General features: G+C 36.6%; 2 protein-coding genes across 2 annotated transcripts; both read left to right on the top strand.

Moving 5' to 3' along the window:
- Positions 1-4,571: 4,571 nt before the first annotated feature.
- On the top strand, positions 4,572-6,994 carry LOC117321587 (leucine-rich repeat extensin-like protein 3). The gene is made up of 2 exons (XM_033876057.1): positions 4,572-4,585; positions 6,439-6,994. Exons 1-2 carry the CDS (start codon positions 4,572-4,574, stop codon positions 6,992-6,994), a joined length of 570 nt encoding a protein of 189 aa, XP_033731948.1.
- Positions 6,995-11,273: 4,279 nt separating this feature from the next.
- On the top strand, positions 11,274-21,586 carry LOC117332081. Its single transcript, XM_033890996.1, has 4 exons — positions 11,274-12,387; positions 12,670-12,734; positions 13,309-13,381; positions 20,881-21,586. The coding sequence occupies exons 1-4, from the start codon at positions 11,277-11,279 to the stop codon at positions 21,012-21,014; spliced, it is 1,383 nt and encodes a 460-aa protein (XP_033746887.1). The 5' UTR covers positions 11,274-11,276; the 3' UTR covers positions 21,015-21,586.
- The last annotated feature ends 3,185 nt before the right edge of the window (positions 21,587-24,771 follow it).

The raw sequence follows: 24,771 nt of genomic DNA, 5'->3' as shown, positions 1-24,771 counted from the left end.
CCCTCTCTCTCTCCATTACCCTCGTCTCACACACGCCCCTCTCTCTCTCCCACCCAACACCCTCTCAGGCCTCGCTCCCACAAGACCCCTCTCTCTCTCTCTCTCTCTCACACCCTCTCTCTCTCCCACACCCCCTCTCTCTCCAACACCCTCTCTCTCCCACACCCTCTCTCTCTCACCCACCCCCCCCTCCTCTCTCACCCTCCTCTCTCCTCACACCTCTCTCTCCCATACCTCTCTCCCCACACCCTCCTCTCACACCCCTCTCACCCACCTCTCTCACTACACCCCCCTCACCCTCAACACACCACCCCTCGCACTCCCAACCCTCCTCACTCCCACACCCACCACTCACTCTCTCCCACACCCTCTCTCTCTCACACACACACCCTCTCTCTCTCACACCTCTCTCCCACACCCTCTCTCTCTCCCACACCCTCTCTCTCTCCCCCACACCCTCTCTCTCCCACACCCTCTCTCCCACACCCTCTCTCTCCCACACCCTCTCTCCCACACCCTCTCTCCCCCACCCCCTCTCCTCACTCTCTCTCGCCCACGCCCTCTCTCTCTCTCACCACCCTCTCTCTCACACATTCTCTCCCTCACTCCCTCTCTCTCTCTCACACACACACCCTCTCTCTCTCTCTCTCCCCACACCCTTTCTCCCACACCCTCTCTCTCTCCCACACCCTCTCTCTCTCCCACACCCTCTCTCTCTCCCACACCCTCTCTCTCTCTCTGTCTCACACTCTCTTCCACTCCACTCTCCCTCTCTAACTACCTCATTATCCTCTCTCACCCCCTTCCCTTACACGTCCTCTCTCTTAGGACATCTCCAATTAGATAAAAGCACACCTGCTATCAGCAAAGAGTATGCAAACAGAGGGTCAATCCTACCACAGCAGGGGCCTCCGATCAGAGAGTGCAATCCTACCAAAGCAGGAACTCTGACGAGAGAGTGCAATCCTACCAAAGTAGGAACTCTGACGAGAGAGTGCAATCCTACCAAAGTAGGAACTCGGACCAGAGAGTGCAATCCTACCAAAGTAGGAACTCGGACCAGAGAGTGCAATCCTACCAAAGTAGGAACTCGGACCAGAGAGTGCAATCCTACCAAAGTAGGAACTCGGACCAGAGAGTGCAATCCTGCCAAACTAAGACACCCCTAGGATGCAATACAATTGCTACAGCAGTAGTGCTCAATCAAAGGAGCATTGCAAATGTAGATGAAAGTGTAGTATTAGTACACTGTATCAACTTACATTCGCACCAGGGCAAGCATACAGGAAGGCCAATTGGGGCTTAGGGGACCTTTGATTTCACGATGGTACATATTCGCACCTGTGTTTGAAAAGAAAAACGCATCCTTCTTGCAAAATCATACCACTTTATACCAAAGAAAATCGATTTCCCAAGGTGTTCATAGTTTCTACACGTGTTATTTATCACTGCAAATGTTTCATGTTAAAAAAAAATATTTAAGAAACTTTTCAAAGTATTCTAAAAATTTACATATTAATTTTGTTTCAAAAGTTTAAAATAAAGTGCTTGCATGCATTAAATTTTAATTCATTCCAAGGTAAATATAAAGGAGGTAACTCTTGATTTGTCCCCAGGTAGACTAAGTACAGTTCACTCCTCCCCAATACAGTTACTAATCCCTGGCCAAGTCAGTACCTCTATACACTAATCCCCATAATTATCTCCGCCGGCCACTCCTACCGTCTAGGTAATCGGTGACGAACTACCGTCGGCACCCAATGTATACTGATTATTCATATTATATTTTTTGACATTTTATTTCATATTGACGGGGATTTTCACGTTAATAACCGCCACTATAGTATCTCCAACATAACCTTCAGTAAAAACTATAACATCCTACATCTCTCTCCCAACAAATCGATTTCATTCGTTCGTCCCAGATGACAAGGTATTCGTCTGGAGAAAATATATGTTAATAGTTTATATACAGACATAAAACTTGGGTGACGAGCACAAAATAATAAAAAGGAGGCATGTCTAAATATAAACGAAGTCACTGCGAACTCTATAAATTGTATCATTGGTCATGGCGGCCATAAAAAAGGAGAATGGGGTCTGCCATGTACTTTTTCTTCGACTTCAGGTTTCGGAACCTATAACTATAACACGTGATAGTAGACGCTTACCTGAACTTCATAGTTCTTTCTTACCGTTTGACATTTTCCAATATAAAAAAAAAACGAAATCATGAAAAGTTTCGAACTTTGACGTTCTCCGGCGTGATAATCAACAGTGACCCTGATTTATTTTCACATCCGAGTTCAGGAAGGGTAGTCGTCCTCTGATCCATTGACGACACACGGAAAAAACTACATAATGATGAAATTAATCTCTGTATTTAGCTAATTTTACATTTAGTCCCTTTTATCATTGGCAACCATTGTTTGTAAGGGTTTGATAAAGTCAGTAATGTAATCTAAACTAAAGGGTATATCTGATAAAGTAGCGTCCGTACGTAATTCAACTTCAGGTACATCTCTGTCAGTGTCGTCAATTGTAGAAATAGAAACATAGTAATCATTTAAGATGTTGGCTTTAAATTCATCATTAATTTAAGGTGGTATAGAGTTTGAAGTATAGGCTGATTTTAACAATCTACGGACAATCTTCCAAAAGTTTCTAGGGTCCCAATTAGAGTAATGATCTAACATTCCATGTATGTCCGCATGAAACAATTCATTTAAATACGTCTATTTAAGTTATTAACGTGATTACGTGTTTCCTTAATTTTGTTTTATTGCTTGGTGTACGATTTTTTCAGTTATTTTAATGGTCGATGTCTTTTTCTTATCTCGCATCATAAGTCCGAATTAGACCAAGGCTTGTCATTAGGTCGAATAGTTACAGTCTTTGTCGGTATACACTCCCCGGCTAGGTATTTATCTGTAAATTTGTAACACATCTCATCTGGGGAGTTTGTCGGCGAAAAAACTCTACCCAGTCAATATTGTTCAATCTGTTTCTAAAATGTTCGAAATTTGCCTCACTATAACATGTTATTTATCGTTTATAAGTCCTGGTTACAGCAGTCCCAACGGTCAGTTCTACGGTAGTCGCTTTGTGGTCGGAAAGTTTTGTGTCAGTGTCAATAACGTCAGAGAATGTAGAGGTGCACGTGTCAGACAGAAAAACTGGGTCGAGAAGTGTAGCACTCGTGCGTCCGATTCCTGTCGGATTGTCTATTACGTTCTTCAGGTGAAATGATTGAATTAAGTTATGAATAACATGCGTGTTTCCTACGGTTAAAAGGTCAACATTTATATCACTTACGATTGTGACGTAAGGAGTTTCATGAAAGACAAGCGACAGATAAGCGAAAGTGATTCCAGAAGGTCTATAAACAAAGTGCATAACAGGTATTTCTTCCTTGGAAACTGGATCTCTGTCCAAACAACTTCACCAATCTGGAATTCTTAATCAACTCTACGACGAGTGCACAAGAGACTAGATTTATAAACAGCTATCCCCCCTCCCGGAGTTCCCCGACCTTTACCTAGGAGTACATTGACGGCGGTGTTCGTTGTCCGGTTACGTTTTGGCTCAAGCACTTTTGTCTTTCTTTATCCATCTGGACACCGAACACCACCATCTCCGCTATTACTCGTCAATGTCAAGTACGTTCCGTCCAGGTTTAATAGACTGATATGTCAACATCGACAAAATAGGAGGTGTTTGTTTGGGGTTTGCCACCAACACGTTGAACTGTTATGGTAAATGTAGATCGTTCAGAGAAGGCACCGGGACACTTGGACCCTATGCCAGTCTGCTACAAAAGAAAGTATTGTTCATTCCAGACTGGAAAAGCGAGAAATATCGGTATTTCTCTGTGATATCTCTCCTAATGAACTAAATGAACAGTTTTTATTTGTTTCTGAAATGTCTTGCAAGATACAAGGCCTGACGAAAGGAAAACATATGAGCATGCTTATTTACATTTCTACTGGTGCTGTCATCGGTCCACATGGTGCCTTATCACGTATTGAACACTAACACACTTTAAATCTTTTATTTTTTTACAGTTATATAGGTCCTTAGGTAGTATAGTGATGAACTGATAAAATAGTAAACACCATTGATTATGTTATTGGGTAATAATTTAATTTTGTATGAAACGCGCATTTTCATTGGCTGAAATAATTTTGTTATACCTCCATAACAAAATTTTTGACGTTGCGAAAAGTAACGTCATTTTTGATTGGCTTATGACGTTGCGTAATAATTTATCACAGAAAAGAGTTCGCCAAAGAAAGTGAAATATCTTGGTGTGTATAAGACGAAATTAAATTATAAGAATTAACATTAATTATTTTTTTCTGTTATACAGTCATAACATAAAAAACTGGAGTGTACTCTCTTCATAAACCGTTTCGCGGTTTATTTAGAGTACACTCCAGTTTTTTTCTGTTATGACTGTATAACAGAAAAAATAATTGATGTTAATCCTTAATAACTGTCGGAATGGACTATCAGAGACTACATAAAATGTATATGTATCACTATTAAGTTACGATCGATGACCCGTAGCAATGTCCAGTACAAGGTAGGTGTCACACAACTAATTGTTTCATTATATGTCAATACCAATGACTCCATCCTCTCAATCGCTCATTTAAAGTTCAAATGTTGTGAAATTTATATCAAATTAAAGTTTGATGATTTCCCTACCACAAAAAATGATGTTATTGGATAGGACTTATAGCATATACACCAGTACCTGAAAGACAGTAACCCTGATATTTACAATGGACTGGGGAATTCCGGCCTTTTTACACCTGGAATCCTACGTCTTTCTATTTATACCAGGAGTGAATACTTTTGATTTTCAAAATCCAAAGGCCCTACTCTTTATCTTCGTATATAGAAAAGTACCCATTTCATGTGTCATTTACTCAGGAAATAGCTACAAACCTAAGAAACGCATTTTCTGAAGGGACTTGGTTCAAGTGAAACACCAGCTGGTTGGCTGAATAAGTTGTGAGAGACCTTAAGGAATTCTGTTTTGTCTTTTCATTAGCTGTGAATTCATTAGAATCAATCTACATGTTCCCGTAGAGGAAAATCCCAAGTTACAGCAAGCTGCAATTTGTGGTTTCCGAGATATATCAGATTATCTCCCCTGATGTGCTGTCATACAATCTGACCTTGGATATGTCAGGAACTGCAATGACGTGACCTGCGCTGAAACCTTGTTTACCTATAAATTATAAACCAATTTTCTTCAAACTTTGTACACTTGTGGTACAGGCATGTACCTTTAATAAACTAAAGATTTAAAAAATTCTGTATATAGATTTAATATAAATCTTTACAATGTTTTTAAAATAATTATGTAAAAACGTGAAATTTCGTTTAAAATCTCACATTAAAAAATGATTAAATGCAGAAGTAACTGAAAGTCTGTCTTGTACTAGTGAAGCTTATGACAATTCGATATAAAGAACCAACGGCAGCAAGATTTAGCCTGGGAACCAAAGATAGCCATTCAGCTTCCTCAGGTGGGATGTCTGAGTGATCTGTCAGAATAGGGGGTGGGGAGCATTTAGCTTTTGTAATGATCCTAAAAGTATCCTTATCATTATCCGATAATTTCATTAGCAGAGATATTCTACTATATATATGCAAGGTCGGCTGAAATTAATACTCATAGTAATCTCAGAAAATGGGTAAAAAGTGCAGAATTTTTTCTAAATCTCTTGGATTCTATGGGAACTGTCCCGCACAGCAATCCCTGCGGCACCAGTCAATATTAACAGGCTACCTACTGCTGTATATGAATCCAGAGTAAAACCTGGAAAGGCAGGTGTTCTCACCGGCCAGCATTACGACCAATACGGAAATATTAGGGCCAAGAAAGATTTTAGTGCCGTGCCGAATACTTTATTTGTTTGAATGTAACTAGTGCTTCCTTGCTTTCAAGACAGATATTTTCCAATGTTTGATCAACACTGACGTTTCACTCGGTATACGTCCGTCAATTTTAAAGGTTGAGTTTCAATACGATCATTTCTCCCCATGCTTAAAAAATTCTTATTGCATCTGCATCATTAAAACATTACCTCGCACCTGTATGCAGTTGGCGATAAGAAGTCGAAACCCTCTAAAAAGCGACAAATCATAGAGAAAGGAGTCAATCCCATTCAATACGTGCTAAATATATACCATCTACCATGGTTACAAAATCCATCTCGATTCCTTACGACAAACACCAACGTCTCATCAATCGACTACAAACTCTTTCAATCGACGATGAGATTGGGGCGTGTCCTTTTTTGTGAAGCAGCGTTCTCGAGAAAAGATGCCATGTTACGACACGCCAGAGAAAAAACACCCAAAGGAACCATCAACCAAACGAAAGACAGCGGCATAGCTGCCATCACCATGTCCAATCGCTAGAAATTTAGTCCCGCCGTCTCCGCTTGTAAATGAACGGAAAATTCCACCAGAAAGTGACACATGTGGAACATCGCCTCCACCCACAGTCATTGTAAACGTACGGAAACTCCCACCGATTGTCACCGCTAGCCACCGAACTCCACAGTGGAACGTTCCACCCAAAGACATAGTAAACAAACGTAGAACTCCACCACCTCCACCGAAGAGTGGAACATCCCCTCCACACACAGTCAAAAAGTGGCACATGTGGAACATCCCCTCCACCTGTTCCACCGACTGCCACCGACAACCACCGCTAGCCATCGATAACCACCGAACTCCACCGCCTCCACAGTGGAAGGTTCCACCCGGTCTACCCAAAGACATGATAAACGAACGGGTAATTCCACCACCTCCACAGTGGAAGGTTCCACCCGGTCTGCCCAAAGACATGATAAACGAACGGATAATTCCACCGCCTCTACAGTGGAAGGTTCCACCCGGTCTACCCAAAGACATGATAAACGAACGGATAATTCCACCGCAAAAGCGACAGCGACCTTGGATTCACTTTTAAATCGACAATATTTGTTGTATATCATGAATATTTGAGACAACTTTCACCACGCAATATACATGAAAGACAGCATTACGGTTCAATGATGCACGACTTTGCTTCTTTAACCACTTTATTAGCTTCATTACAAGACCTGTGACGTCAGTCATTTTCCGGTTTTATACGGTTTGGAGGCGTGTGACGTCATGCACCCCCACCCTGGAGTTGGAGGGTGGTCTATAAACCCTCAACATATACTATTGCGGGAAGGATGTCATAATTAAATACTTTTGCCTAGGCAAAATTATTTCTGCCTAGGCAAAAATCGAATATTGATTAGGCAAAAATATTTCTGCCTAGGCAATATTAGATTTTTGCCTAGGCAAAAATAATTTTGTTTCGATTATTGCCTAGGCAAAAATCGAATTTTGCCTAGACAGAAACCGATTTTTGCCTAGGCAAAAAATTTAATTATGACATCCTTCCCGCGCCGTACTGGTTATCTCAGGAGAATTGAGTTAAAACAATTCAATGGTTTTCTAGTTTTGGCACTTATTTGACATTTATACGACAGATATTTCAACCATAAGCTGTAGTAATTGGTACTGGTTTCTGATGTCGACAGAACCAGTTATCGTAATATCAAATTAATTTTTTTAAAGCTGCCTTATCCATCGACATGTTCATGTGCGTTCGTCAGGCAATGCTTTCCACAACAGTTGTTAGTAAATTGCTGGTGAACATATCTTGCCAGCAGATTGGATTTACTGACACATATGTAACAATGACGACGCGTGGCAGACGATGGATGGTATGAATGTGGCCGCGATAGCTCAATTGATTAGAGTGCCGGCCACGCAATCTCTGGGGAAGGTCAGAGGTACATGGTTTCTCGAGAAGTTTAAAAACGGGTTGGTCTGTTCTGTCGTGGCTGTGTCAAGACACTTTATCCCTATTACTCTGTATGGCATGCGACGAATCTCCCGTATGTTCGATGAGGTAGTCACCAACTACTACAAGGAAACCCCGCCTCAGAATGACCCTGGCTGCTCACAGGGCGATAAACCCAGCAAACAAACAAACAAACAAACAAACAAATTTCAGCAAAAAATGTACTTATCTTTATTAATGACTTATTGAATGAGGTTGACAACTGTGTTCGTGGTGCAGTGATAATGGATAACATGTTAACTCAGGCAGATGGTACTTGTTGGGCAAGTACAAATATTACAAGTCTTAAAATGTTAACCTTTTGTGAATCATACAATCGAAAGTGGCGTTTCTTGTATTTAGCGTCAAAAAGTAAACTTGTATTCTTAAACAAAGACTCACAAACATCACGTGTCTGTATCACATTGCCTATTATTTCAAATATCACTCATTTTCGAATGACAAAAATAATTCTATTGAAAGAACAAAACAAGCGTGTAATAAACAAGTAAATAAATAAAACGTTCTGGGGCACAGCAATGCGCACTAAACCCATTAATCGTTGCTAAAATTGTAAATCTGAAGTTTACCCGTCTGCACTCTGCAGATGTACGTTCAAACAAAGAGCTACTGATGTTAGAGAGGGCTTAACATTGATTTGTAAAATCATTCCAAGATTTCGGGAAAATAACAAGAACGGATACATACACTTCTTTAATATGAAGTTTTTTTTATAACGGTCGCACATCGATATCAAGAGGTTTTTTTTTATAACGGTCGCACATCGATATCAAGAGTTTTTTTTTATAACGGTCGCACATCGATATCAAGAGGTTTTTTTTTTATAACGGCCGCACATCGATATCAAGAGTTTTTTTTTATAACGGCAGCACATCGATATCAAATATATAGTAAAAAATAAAATGATATAATATTATATACATGAAATTGTCAGAATACTAAAAACGTAATACATTCCTAGATAATGGTCTTTTTCCAAATTAAATGTATTGGAAGTCGTTGATTGAAGGAATTATGAAACAAATACTGCAAGGAATGTCTACTGGCGCAAACTTAGAATTACTTTAACTGCAACATTATTTATTGAAATTAGCTTCGTGTCATCCTAATTTTTTGACAATTTCGGGTATATATGTATCTATATATACCATACAACTCTTACGTCATCATTGCGGCTATGGCTACACATATATTGTATCTCACGTGATCTTGCATTGTTCTGCAATTGGACATATTGTGATTAATTTCGACCATTTCAAATATTGAACTCTGTTTATACCTACATTCACTGCCTGAATATTCCTCAATTCTCATTTTACTAAGGTCCAATGTCCCTTTAAGATGAAATTTTCAGACCATATATTGTTTTTTGATAGTATATTTCTTTTAATGAAAGAGCGTTTTGTACACCTGTATATTATTTGATTCTTGAATAAAATTCTTGTTTGAGTGTTTTAGTCATTCCGAAATTCGTTTTCTAAACCGTATCGTAAAATACAGCTATTAACTGAATTAGCCAGTGGTTAGTGTCAATCCAGAGTAATCGAACCTGATTCATATAATGTTTAGAGTTATCCCCCTTCCTGTTGTTGTTGCCTGGAAGTTTATGCGTGGCAACCGCGCGGATTTTGGCCTAACTAAGCTAGCCATTGTTTTCTTTTGTGGACTTAGTTCGTTTACAAAATCGTCATAATTGATTGCTGATTAACTGCTTTTATAGCAACAAAAACAGGTAAGCTCACTTAGCTATAGTTTCAATAATTATTTTTTATATTGCATCAAGGTATAGTTTAGTCTAGTCTGCGATAACGTAGCTCTGGACGATGGACGGACAATTTCTGATAGAAGGTCGTAGAGCAGTGTAGGCAGGGTAGGCCTATGAATATTCGTTCTAAGTTTAGTCGTCTTAGGTACTGTAAAGTATGGATTTCGCCTTCAATACTGTACAGTATCGATACATTGTTGTTATAAAAGCAGATTGTATATCGTTTTTTATTTCAATTTTAAAAAAATCGTCTGTCAACACATTCATAAAGGGTTGAGACGAAAACTGTTTGCTTGCATTGAATGCTGTGTTGATTTAGGTTGTATTATGTCGGTAAACCTGCACTAGAGTCAGCTTGTCTGTCCGTCATCTGTCTGTCCGGCCGTCCATAGAAAAAAATATCTTTTTAATCTGTGAGGTTGCTTTTCGGTATGATAACCAGGTCACTAAACAAAAGTTTTGTGTTCATATTGTATCAAAAAAAAATGTCTGGACAACTCCTACTAAACCTGTAAGTCAATTTCAATGAAACTTCACACAATAGCTAGGCACATGTGTAGATGAGCATTCTTTTTTTCAGCAGAAATCAAATGTTGGTTGCCATTGACTTTTTAACATGTTATTTAACACAGGTTTTGTGTATTGGTTCAACAGTCATATGTTTCATTTTATGAAAACTTAGTCAATTAGTGTTTTCAATGACAATACAATAACATGATGTGGTAGAGCTGTAGCTAGAGTAGAGATGGTAAATTGGTGAATAATGCCTCCAGGTTGACTTTTTTAACAGTGAATTTAAATAAAATTCCAATGTGATATGCATATTTTGTGCTTACATGGAAATTCTGAACTCTGTGACTGTCACTAAAAGTGCTATACTAATAGACTTACAGTTAGTGAATATATTAATGAAATGAAAGTAATTGTAAATGCATGGTAATAGTTGATTTTGTGAATGTAGAATTACATACATGTACTCAGTATGTCAACAGTTTGATTATTGTTGGAGTGTTGGCACAAACATTTATAAATAATGCAAATTATGAATGTTTAAAGCCGGAGATTAGGTAAATTAGGTTTATTGGTGATATTGAAGCAGTGTTGGGTCATCAAACATAACATTTTAGCTAAAAAGTATAGCACAGTGAGTCTGTGTTTTAAAACTCTCTATTTTTGTCACTAACTGCACACATTTTAGATGGGCTATCTGATGATTGGCTACTTCTTACTTAAGCTTGTGTCTATCTGGTTACCTATCTATGACCTTGATACTTCCAACCATTGTCTGATATACAAGTGTACATTGCCAATAAAAGAGGGGAGGGATATTACTTAGCCATTTCTAGTTTGTCTTTTTTGTTTGAGTTGTCACAATTTACAAAATGTTGAAATGCATTTTGAGCTGTGTTTTCTTTTTAAAACTATTATAATTATAGAAATTCTGAACTTTTGTCACTAAAAGTGCTATAATGATAAACTTACAGTTAGTGAATATATATTAGTGATTTTAACATGTTACTTACTGATCATTCTATCACAAATTTCGAAATATGTCTGTTAAAGAGCAATTGCATTTTTCAGTATATCATGGATTGTGGGTGTGACCCGGAATTTGAACGGGACCCGATCTGCGATGATGACCCAGCCCTAGGTACCAATGATGAAGTGGCGGGATATCTCAATCGACTGGTGGACCAGTCTATCACTGATCTAATAGAGGAGGATAACACTCTTGGTGAATTTCAGGATGAGGAATCACCGTTACCAGATTTTAAAAATCAGAACCAAAAAAAAACAAATAATGAGTTTTCACCTTCAAAGTCACTGCCCTGTCTAGATTTGAAGCAAATGGATGGCATTCCAAAAGCTGGTCCACAGACACAGCGAACTAGCTCCCTTCCCAGTGTAAAGAGGAAGCCCTCCCCTGTGAGACTTGATTTGGATTTGAGGAGGAATATACTGATCAGGCAGTATCGGAAGGCTATGGTTGACTCCTATGTGAATCATGTACCTGTTATTCGAGAGGAGCCAGAAACAAGCTCAAGACGAGTCACAGCTGCCGACCTAGTACCTGATCCATCGAGTGTCGCAAGCAAGAAAACAGCTGCCGACCTAGTATCTGATCCATCGAGTGTTGCAAGCAAGAAAACAGCTGCCGGCCTAGTATCTGATCCATCGTGTGTCGCAAGCAAGGAAACAACTAACAACACTGATGATGATTTGGATGATGAAATCGGGGACTTTGTCAGTGAATCTCTGTCATCTATTACCAGGGAAAATGCTTTGGATGAGGAAACCATGGATGATCAAGTTGATGATTTCATTAACAGATCTCTGATGGCAGTTGTTGATGAAACAGCATCCATGCTTGCAATGGAAGAGATGGAGAAAGAGCTTCACACCAGCAAGGCTGAGAGAGACACAGAAAAAGAGCTTCACACCAGCAAGGCTGAGAGAGACACGGAGAAAGAGCTTCACACCAGCAAGGCTGAGAGAGACACAGAGAAAGAGCTTCACACCAGCAAGGCTGAGAGAGACACGGAGAAAGAGATTGCCACACCATCTACTGTCAGTGAGGCTGAGAAGGAGACGAAGAAAGAATTCTCCAAAGACAAAGAAGGCCACTCTATTCAGTGTGCACCAGCTTCCATTTGCAGTGAGGAAAAGAAAGATGTCACTGTTATCAAAGAGAGTCTAGGTAAGTAAGAATATTCAAAGTACATACATCTTACACTAAGGTATTTTTAGGATGGGCAAAAAAGTAATCCGGGATTATTTTATTATGAGGCAAAAAAGTGATTCCGGATGCTTTTATGATGGGCAAAAATGAATATATGTATGCTATTTTGATTGAGGATATAGTCATTTGGTATGACACTGTATTCTATGTTGTATTATTAGTAAGGATATTTTCAAGAAATTTTAATCACTTGAGAAACAGAAAATATTTGGCATAAGATTTATTTTCCATCCTTTGCAGACCAAGCTGAAACTACTATCGATGCCAAGGAATCCTCCAAAAGTGTTTTTGGTTTCATTTTCAATGTAAGTATTTTATGTCGTTAATTTGTTTCAAATAACAACCATCAGTTAATTTTAAATATTGAATGACTGCAAATCAATTTACTTTGAAATAAAAAAAATGTCAAAATCATACAGTGAATTATTAACAGGTTTCATTCGTTTAGGTATAATATTTCATTTTCAAGGTTAATTCAATGATGTTGGCTAAAACAATTCTCTTGAAGTATCTAATATATAAAAAATCATGACGAATAAACAAGTTTCCAGTTTCAAATTTTCCAATTATTCATTAGAATAAAAACAAATGAAGCTATAAAATGTTTGTCTTTAGATAAATTATTCTGTAAGACATGTTTCACATAGATTTTGTGACTTAATACTGTCCATCTACAGATTTTTTTTTGGCAAAGATGTTAACTCCCAGATATGATAAATTTTGTTGAATACTAAAACAGATCCTAGATAAATTGTGTATAGGATTTATTTGTAGATATATCAGTAGATTGGGAAGATTCAAACCTTGGTCAAACCTGTCCTTGTTAGAAATATGCTAGAATTTCAAGTGCAATCATAAGGTTGTGTTTTGTTTTTTCAGAGGAGAAGATCCATTGGCTCTCTAAAACTGAAGTTGCCATGTCTTGGTTTAGTATGCTGTACATCACCTCAAGGTAATTTTGATAACTATATGAAATACACTAAAAATTTCAAGAATATTCTCATTTTTTTTTGTTAGACTCTGAGATCTGATATAAACAAATCAGACAACACATAAACAAATCAGACAGCACACAAACAAATTAGACAACACATAAACAAATCAGACAGCACACAAACAAATCAGACAACACATAAACAAATCAGACAACACATAAACAAATCAGACAACACACAAACAAATCAGACAGCACACAAACAAATCAGACAGCACACAAACAAATCAGACAACACATAAACAAATCAGACAACACACAAACAAATCAGACAGCACACAAACAAATCAGACAGCACACAAACAAATCAGACAACACATAAACAAATCAGACAACACACAAACAAATCAGACAGCACACAAACAAATCAGACAACACACAAACAAATCAGACAACACACAAACAAATCAGACAACACATAAACATATAAGACAACACATATACACATTAGACAACACATAAACACATTAGACAACACATAAACACATTAGACAACGCATAAACAAATCAGACAACACATAAACACAGTAGACAACACATAAACAAATCAGACAACACATCAACACATTAGGCAACACATAAACAAATCAGACAAAATGATAACGAATCAGAAAACACATTAGACAACACAATAACAAATCAGACAACACATAAACACATTAGACAACACATAAACAAATCAGAAAACACAATAACAAATCAGAAAACATGTAAACAAATTGGACAATGCATAAACACATTAGACAACACATAAACAAATCAGACAACACATAAACACATTAGACAACACATAAACACATTAGACAACACATAAACAAATCAGACAACACATAAACATATCAGACAACACATAAACAAATCAGACAACACGATAACAAATCAGACAACATGATAACAAATCAGACAACACGATAACAAATCAGACAACACATAAGACAACACATAAACACATAAAACATCACATAGACACATCAGGCAACACATAAACAAATCCGACATCACATATACACATAAGACAACACATAAACACATAAAACATCACATAGACACATTAGACAACAAATAAACATATTAGACAACACATAAACATATTAGACAACACATATACACATTAGACAACACATAGACAAATCAGACAACACATAGACAAATCAGGCAACACATAAACATATTAGACAACACAATAACAAATCAGACAACACATAAACAAATCAGACAACACAATAACAAATCAGACAACACATAAACACATTAGACAACACATAAACACATTAGACAACACATAAGCAAATCAGACAACACATAAACAAATCAGACAACACACAAACAAATCAGACAACACATAAACATATTAGACAACACATAAACAAATCAGACAACACACAAACAAATCAGACAACACATAAACAAATCAGACAACACACAAACAAATCAGACAGCACAAAAACAAATCAGACAACATAAACAAATCAGACAGCACACAAACAAATTAGACAACACAAAAACAAATCAGACAACACACAAACAAATCAGACAGCACAAAAACAAATCAGACAACATAAACAAATTAGACAGCACACAAACAAATTAGACAACATGATAACAAATCAGACAACATGTAAACAAATTGGACAATGCATAAACACATTAGACAACACAAAAACAAATCAGACAACATAAACAAATTAGACAACACAAAAACAAATCAGACAACACATAAACATATTAGACAACACATAAACAAATCAGACAACACATAAACAAATCAGACAACATGATAACAAATCAGACAACACACAAACAAATTAGACAACATGATAAAAAATCAGACAACACATAAACAAATCAGACAGCACACAAACAAATCAGACAACACATAAACAAATCAGACAACACATAAACACATTAGACAACATGATAACAAATTGGACAATGCATAAGCACATTAGACAACACATAAGCAAATCAGACAACACATAAACAAATCAGACAACACATAAACACATTAGGCAACACATAAACAAATCAGACAACACATAAACAAATCAGACAACATGATAACAAATCAGACAACACATAAACAAATCAGACAACACATAAACAAATTAGACAACATGATAACAAATCAGACAACACATAAACAAATCAGACAACACATAAACACATTAGACAACACATAAACAAATCAGACAACATGATAACAAATCAGACAACACATAAACAAATCAGACAACACATAAACAAATCAGACAACACATAAACAAATCAGACAACACACAAACAAATCAGACAACACATAAACAAATCAGACAACACATAAACACATTAGACAACACATAAACAAATCAGACAACATGATAACAAATCAGACAACACATAAACAAATCAGACAACACATAAACAAATCAGACAACACATAAACAAATCAGACAACATGATAACAAATCAGACAACACATAAACAAATCAGACAACACATAAACAAATCAGACAACATGATAACAAATCAGACAACACATAAACAAATCAGACAACACACAAACAAATTAGACAACATGATAAAAAATCAGACAACACATAAACACATTAGACAACACACAAACAAATCAGACAACACATAAACAAATCAGACAACACATAAACAAATCAGACAACACATAAACACATTAGACAACACACAAACAAATCAGACAACACACAAACAAATCAGACAACACATAAACATATTAGACAACACATAAACAAATCAGACAACACACAAACAAATCAGACAACACATAAACAAATCAGACAACACACAAACAAATCAGACAGCACAAAAACAAATCAGACAACATAAACAAATCAGACAGCACACAAACAAATTAGACAACACAAAAACAAATCAGACAACACACAAACAAATCAGACAGCACAAAAACAAATCAGACAACATAAACAAATTAGACAGCACACAAACAAATTAGACAACATGATAACAAATCAGACAACATGTAAACAAATTGGACAACACAAAAACAAATCAGACAACACATAAACATATTAGACAACACATAAACAAATCAGACAACACATAAACAAATCAGACAACATGATAACAAATCAGACAACACACAAACAAATCAGACAACATGATAAAAAATCAGACAACACATAAACAAATCAGACAACATAAACAAATCAGACAGCACATAAACACATTAGGCAACACATAAACAAATCAGACAACACATAAACAAATCAGACAACACATAAACAAATCAGACAACACATAAACACATTAGACAACATGATAACAAATTGGACAATGCATAAGCACATTAGACAACACATAAGCAAATCAGACAACACATAAACAAATCAGACAACACATAAACACATTAGGCAACACATAAACAAATCAGACAACACATAAACAAATCAGACAACATGATAACAAATCAGACAACACATAAACAAATCAGACAACACATAAACAAATTAGACAACATGATAACAAATCAGACAACACATAAACAAATCAGACAACACATAAACACATTAGACAACACATAAACAAATCAGACAACATGATAACAAATCAGACAACACATAAACAAATCAGACAACACATAAACAAATCAGACAACACATAAACAAATCAGACAACACACAAACAAATCAGACAACACATAAACAAATCAGACAACACATAAACACATTAGGCAACACATAAACAAATCAGACAACATGATAACAAATCAGACAACACATAAACAAATCAGACAACACATAAACAAATCAGACAACACATAAACAAATCAGACAACACGATAACAAATCAGACAACACATAAACAAATCAGACAACACATAAACAAATCAGACAACATGATAACAAATCAGACAACACATAAACAAATCAGACAACACACAAACAAATTAGACAACATGATAAAAAATCAGACAACACATAAACACATTAGACAACACACAAACAAATCAGACAACACATAAACAAATCAGACAACACATAGACAAATCAGACAACACATAAACACATTAGACAACACACAAACAAATCAGACAACACACAAACAAATCAGACAACACATAAACATATTAGACAACACATAAACAAATCAGACAACACACAAACAAATCAGACAACACATAAACAAATCAGACAACACACAAACAAATCAGACAGCACAAAAACAAATCAGACAACATAAACAAATCAGACAGCACACAAACAAATTAGACAACACAAAAACAAATCAGACAACACACAAACAAATCAGACAGCACAAAAACAAATCAGACAACATAAACAAATTAGACAGCACACAAACAAATTAGACAACATGATAACAAATCAGACAACATGTAAACAAATTGGACAACACAAAAACAAATCAGACAACACATAAACATATTAGACAACACATAAACAAATCAGACAACACATAAACAAATCAGACAACATGATAACAAATCAGACAACACACAAACAAATCAGACAACATGATAAAAAATCAGACAACACATAAACAAATCAGACAACATAAACAAATCAGACAACACATAAACACATTAGGCAACACATAAACAAATCAGACAACACATAAACAAATCAGACAACACATAAACAAATCAGACAACACATAAACACATTAGACAACATGATAACAAATTGGACAATGCATAAGCACATTAGACAACACATAAACAAATCAGACAACACATAAACAAATCAGACAACACATAAACACATTAGGCAACACATAAACAAATCAGACAACACATAAACAAATCAGACAACATGATAACAAATCAGACAACACATAAACAAATCAGACAACACATAAACAAATTAGACAACATGATAACAAATCAGACAACACATAAACAAATCAGACAACACATAAACACATTAGGCAACACATAAACAAATCAGACAACATGATAACAAATCAGACAACACATAAACAAATCAGACAACACATAAACAAATCAGACAACACATAAACAAATCAGACAACACACAAACAAATCAGACAACACATAAACAAATCAGACAACACATAAACACATTAGGCAACACATAAACAAATCAGACAACATGATAACAAATCAGACAACACATAAACAAATCAGACAACACATAAACAAATCAGACAACATGATAACAAATCAGACAACACATAAACAAATCAGACAACACATAAACACATTAGGCAACACATAAACAAATCAGACAACACATAAACAAATTAGACAACATGATAACAAATCAGACAACACATAAACAAATCAGACAACACATAAACACATTAGGCAACACATAAACAAATCAGACAACATGATAACAAATCAGACAACACATAAACAAATCAGACAACACATAAACAAATCAGACAACACATAAACAAATCAGACAACATGATAACAAATCAGACAACACATAAACAAATCAGACAACACATAAACACATTACGCAACACATAAACAAATCAGACAACACATAAACAAATCAGACAACATGATAACAAATCAGACAACACATAAACAAATCAGACAACACATAAACAAATCAGACAACACATAAACAAATCAGACAACACATAAACAAATCAGACAACACACAAACAAATTAGACAACATGATAAAAAATCAGACAACACACAAACAAATCAGACAACACATAAACAAATCAGACAACACATAAACACATTAGACAACACACAAACAAATCAGACAACACACAAACAAATCAGACAACACATAAACATATTAGACAACACATAAACAAATCAGACAACACACAAACAAATCAGACAACACATAAACAAATCAGACAACACACAAACAAATCAGACAGCACAAAAACAAATCAGACAACATAAACAAATCAGACAGCACACAAACAAATTAGACAACACAAAAACAAATCAGACAACACACAAACAAATCAGACAGCACAAAAACAAATCAGACAACATAAACAAATTAGACAGCACACAAACAAATTAGACAACATGATAACAAATCAGACAACATGTAAACAAATTGGACAATGCATAAACACATTAGACAACACAAAAACAAATCGGACAACATAAACAAATTAGACAACACAAAAACAAATCAGACAACATAAACAAGTCAGACAACATGATAACAAATCAGACAACACATACAACAACACATAAACACATAAAACATCACATAGACACATCAGACAACATGATAACAAATCAGACAACACATAAACACATAAAACATCACATAGACACATTAGACAACACATACACACATTAGACAACACATAAACATATTAGACAACACATACACATATAAGACAACACAAAAACATATTAGACAACACATATACACATTAGACAACGCATAAACATATCAGACAACACATAAACAAATCAGACAACACAATAACAAATCAGACAACACATAAACACATAAGACAACACATAAACACATTAGACAACACATAAACACATTAGACAACACATAAACAAATCAGACAACACGATAACAAATCAGACAACACATAAACACATAAGACAACACATAAACACATTAGACAAAACATACACACATAAGACAACACATAAACATATTAGACAACACATAAAATTGAAACAATAACATGTAAACAAATCAGACAACACATAAACATATTAGATAATTTGTTTACAATGTAGGTAAAGTGTAAACAGATTACAAAACACATAAACAAATACGACAAAACAATCAAATTAGTCAATATGTAAACAAATCACACAATATGTAATCAAATCACACAAAACATAAACAAACTAGACAACAAGTGCTAGTCAATAGCCAACTGGATATTTTGATGCAAAGTTAATATTGATTGAGTACATCACATTTCGGTTTGCAGTTACACAACAAACCGATCTGTTTAACATCATATATATCCCATCATTCACATTTTGTAGAAATCCATGTTAGGCATCGTTCATCCTTTAGAGGTGTTTCTACGTTGTTATACAATTATCTTCCATTTGTTTTGTGATTTAAATCAACTGTCTCGGAGGGTCATTATAGCGTGTATTTTACATTAAAATATATATGGTTCATATTAATTACATCGTCATGCTGCTGGGTCATTCAGATAGTCATAAACAAGAATCTAGTAAATTTCTAGCTAGCTGACAAAGTAGTACATTATATTCTCTTGATAAAACAGAATGATATATAGCTGCTGGCATGCTCAGATAAGGGTCTTCCAAGTTTGTTCAATTTTATCGTCTTGACCTTCATTTAAAGTCATGAGAGTTGAAATGTACCAGATATGGTATAATTTGGTGCTGAAGCAGTCTTCACTCGAAAAGCTGCAGAACAGGCAAGCTATACAGGCCCATTAGGCCTCTGTTTCTTTTTTCTTAAGAATTTTTCGATTCCAGTGTTTGCTATGCCTAGTTTTCAATTTCAGATGTTGATGAGGATAGAGATGTTACAAGCAACTTAAACAGCCGTCAAACCAAGAAACCTGGGCTTCTGAAGAGATTGTTTCCATTCCTGAGGAAGAGAAGCGCTCGGGTGGCTCCTCTTGTTACTGAGTGTTAGGATTAAGAGGGTTTTAGTCAGTCAGGAGATATTGTCTAGGCAAATCATTATTGTTGGTTTATTGTTAACGTATAAAGGTGTTTGTGGTAAATTGGAATATTTATATGATAAAAAGGTACTTGAAGGTTTTGTGGTAAATTGGAATATTTATATGATAAAAAGGTACTTGAAGGTTTTGTGGTAAATTCGAATATTTATATGATAAAAAGGTTCTTGAAGGTTTTGTGGTAAATGTGATTATAGGTCTCCGGTGATAAATTTGATTATTCATCAGATAAAAAGGCTTTTTGATAAAGGTTTTGTTTAATTTCAGGTTTTTAATGCATTCTCAGGTATTTTTAGGTTCAGTGTTAAAAAACAATTCTTTAATGCTGTTGAATGATCAATATGAATGATGAGCAACAAAAGAAAAAGGCAAACCCAGCTCAATCCTCAATTTCTATTGTTTTCATGATTTTTTCTAAATTAAAAACTGAATAATTATTAATCTTTGTTTGAAAAATAACTAAATTAATTTTATTCTAACTCTCTAAATAGCTGTATCATTCATTCATCAATTGGCTGTGTGCAATATCCCTTAAAGGAAAAGTTTGATATACATTTTATATTGTATTTTCTTTTAGTGTAAGTAGTTTATAATGTTATTGTGTGTTTTTCAGTGGAGCTAGCTTCTTATTGATAATCATAATTGTTTATAATAGATTTGTATTTATTTATCATTATATATTTGCGAAATAAGTATTTAATTTGGTCAAACCTCGTAATCTGACAATCTATCGTTATGGTCTAATGCACTAGAAGATGAGGTATACATGACACTATAGAATGATGCTTAACACACTAAAACATAGTGATGCACTGGAGTGTGATGTACTAAGAGTGATGCACTGGAGCGTGATGTACTGAGAGTGATGCACTGGAGCGTGATATACTGAGAGTGATGCACTGGAGCGTGATGTACTAAGAGTGATGCACTGGAGCGTGTCGTACTAAGAGTGATGCACTGGAGCGTGATGTACTGAGAGTGATGCACTGGAGCGTGATGTACTAAGAGTGATGCACTGGAGCGTGATGTACTGAGAGTGATGCACTGGAGCGTGATGTACTGAGAGTGATGCACTGGTGTGTTCATGTTCTGTTCCCCTAGGGACACTTAAGGATGTTATGATGAGCTTGAGGGCGGTGTTTCCCCTAGGGATCGGCATACAACACTGTAGGATGTTATGATGAGCTTGAGGGCGGTGTTTCCCCTAGGGATTGGCATACAACACTGTAGGATGTTATGATGAGCTTGAGGGCGGTGTTTCACCTAGGGATCGGCATACAACACTGAAGGATGTTATGATGAGCTTGAGGGCGGTGTTTCCTCTGGGGCTTGGCATACAACACTGTAGGATGTTATGATGAGCTTGAGGGCGGTGTTTCCTCTGGGGCTTGGCATACAACACTGTAGGATGTTATGATGAGCTTGAGGGCGGTGTTTCCCCTAGGGATCGGCATACAACACTGTAGGATGTTATGATGAGTTTGAGGGCGGTGTTTCCCCTAGGGATCGGCATACAACACTGTAGGATGTTATGATGAGCTTGAGGGCGGTGTTTCCCCTAGGGATCGGCATACAACACTGTAGGATGTTATGATGAGCTTGAGGGTGGTGTTTCCCCTAGGGATCGGCATACAACACTGTAGGATGTTATGATGAGCTTGAGGGCGGTGTTTCCCCTAGGGATCGGCATACAACACTGTAGGATGTTATGATGAGCTTGAGGGCGGTGTTTCCCCTAGGGATCGGCATACAACACTGTAGGATGTTATGATGAGCTTGAGGGCGGTGTTTCCCCTAGGGATCGGCATACAACACTGTAGGATGTTATGATGAGCTTGAGGGCGGTGTTTCCCCTAGGGATCGGCATACAACACTGTAGGATGTTATGATGAGCTTGAGGGCGGTGTTTCCCCTAGGGGTCGGCATACAACACTGTAGGATGTTATGATGAGCTTGAGGGGGGATGTTTCCCCTAGGGATTGTTGCGTTTGGCGTTTTGGGTGCTGTTGAAGGTTATGTATGATTGTATGGAAGGGTGTATAATATTGGGAATGAGATGTGATTCAGTGGGTCATACAAAGGCCTGGTATGATGCTCTGGTGCATGCTGCTAGAGTTGTATGTGTGAAAGGTAGTACAATAGTTTGGGTTAAATTTCAATCCATTATCATTAGATGGGGGTCTATTCAAATCGCCATTTGTCTGTGGTCCATGGCCTGTGGTCCGTAGCCTATGGTCCATGGCCTGTGGTCCGTAGCCTATGGTCTGCTCTTTCATCTATTGCCTATCCTTACTATAGTCATTTCTTGGAAAGTTCTACATCATTCTTTCAAAAATTTCTTATGTTGGTTTCTGTCGGTCTCTATTTGTGTATATTTCAATTTTGAGGCCATTTTGAATTTCTAATCTTAAAATTTGATGTTGCCATTTCCCAAAAATATTCTTCATGAATCTTCATCAAATTCCGTATGCAGGTTCCACTTGTTCTTTGGATATTGCATTTTGACACTATCCAGAAAACAATGGCCTACAGGATATCATATTAAGAGGAATGGAGGAAGGCCGAGAAAATTAAAGAAAATATAAAACTTGCATAGATCATATAAAGACCGTTCAATGGTGGGCACCAAAGTCCTTCTGGGATCATTTCTTATACACTAGCGAAGGTGACATCATATATGTACTAGCAACAGTGTCATCGCAAATTATGTACTCGCAAGAGTGTCATCACGGTGTTATGTACTAGAGAAGGTGTCATCACGGTGTTATGTACTAGAGAAGGTGTCATCACGGTGTTATGTACTAGAGAAGGTGTCATCACGGTGTTATGTACTACTAGAGAAGGTGTCATCACGGTGTTATGTACTAGAGAAGGTGTCATCACAGTGTTATGTACTAGAGAAGGTGTCATCACCGTGTTATGTACTAGAGAAGGTGTCATCACGGTGTTATGTACTAGAGAAGGTGTCATCACGGTGTTATGTACTAGAGAAGGTGTCATCACGGTGTTATGTACTAGAGAAGGTGTCATCACGGTGTTATGTACTAGAGAAGGTGTCATCACGGTGTTATGAACTAGAGAAGGTGTCATCACGGTGTTATGTACTAGAGAAGGTGTCATCACAGTGTTATGTACTAGAGAAGGTGTCATCACATGTTATGTACTAGACAAGGTGTCATCACGGTGTTATGTACTAGACAAGGTGTCATCACGGTGTTATGTACTAGACAAGGTGTCATCACGGTGTTATGTACTAGAGAAGGTGTCATCACGGTGTTATGTACTAGAGAATGTGTCATCAGAGTGTTATGTACTAGAGAAGGTGTCATCACGGTGTTATGTACTAGAGAAGGTGTCATCACAGTGTTATGTACTAGAGAAGGTGTCATCACGGTGTTATGTACTAGAGAAGGTGTCATCACAGTGTTATGTACTAGAGAAGGTGTCATCACGGTGTTATGTACTAGAGAAGATGTCATCACGGTGTTATGTACTAGAGAAGGTGTCATCACAGAGATACTTGTTTGTTTGGTTACTTTACACTCATGCTTTGTTCTGGTTTCATTATAACAACAAACTATAACATTATGTGGACTAGGAAAGCAACATGGTTGTACACTGTACTGATGATGGCCCACACGAAATAATCACAAGGTAAGTTGTACCAGACTCTTTATATAGAATGGTAATTTTTGGTTAAGTATGGTTAAA

Source organism: Pecten maximus, chromosome 1 (genome assembly GCF_902652985.1).
Source record: "Pecten maximus chromosome 1, xPecMax1.1, whole genome shotgun sequence".
Lineage (NCBI taxonomy): Eukaryota > Metazoa > Mollusca > Bivalvia > Pectinida > Pectinidae > Pecten > Pecten maximus.
The sequence above is the reverse complement of the archived record's forward strand: the minus strand, read 5'-3'. Positions and strand labels throughout refer to the sequence as shown.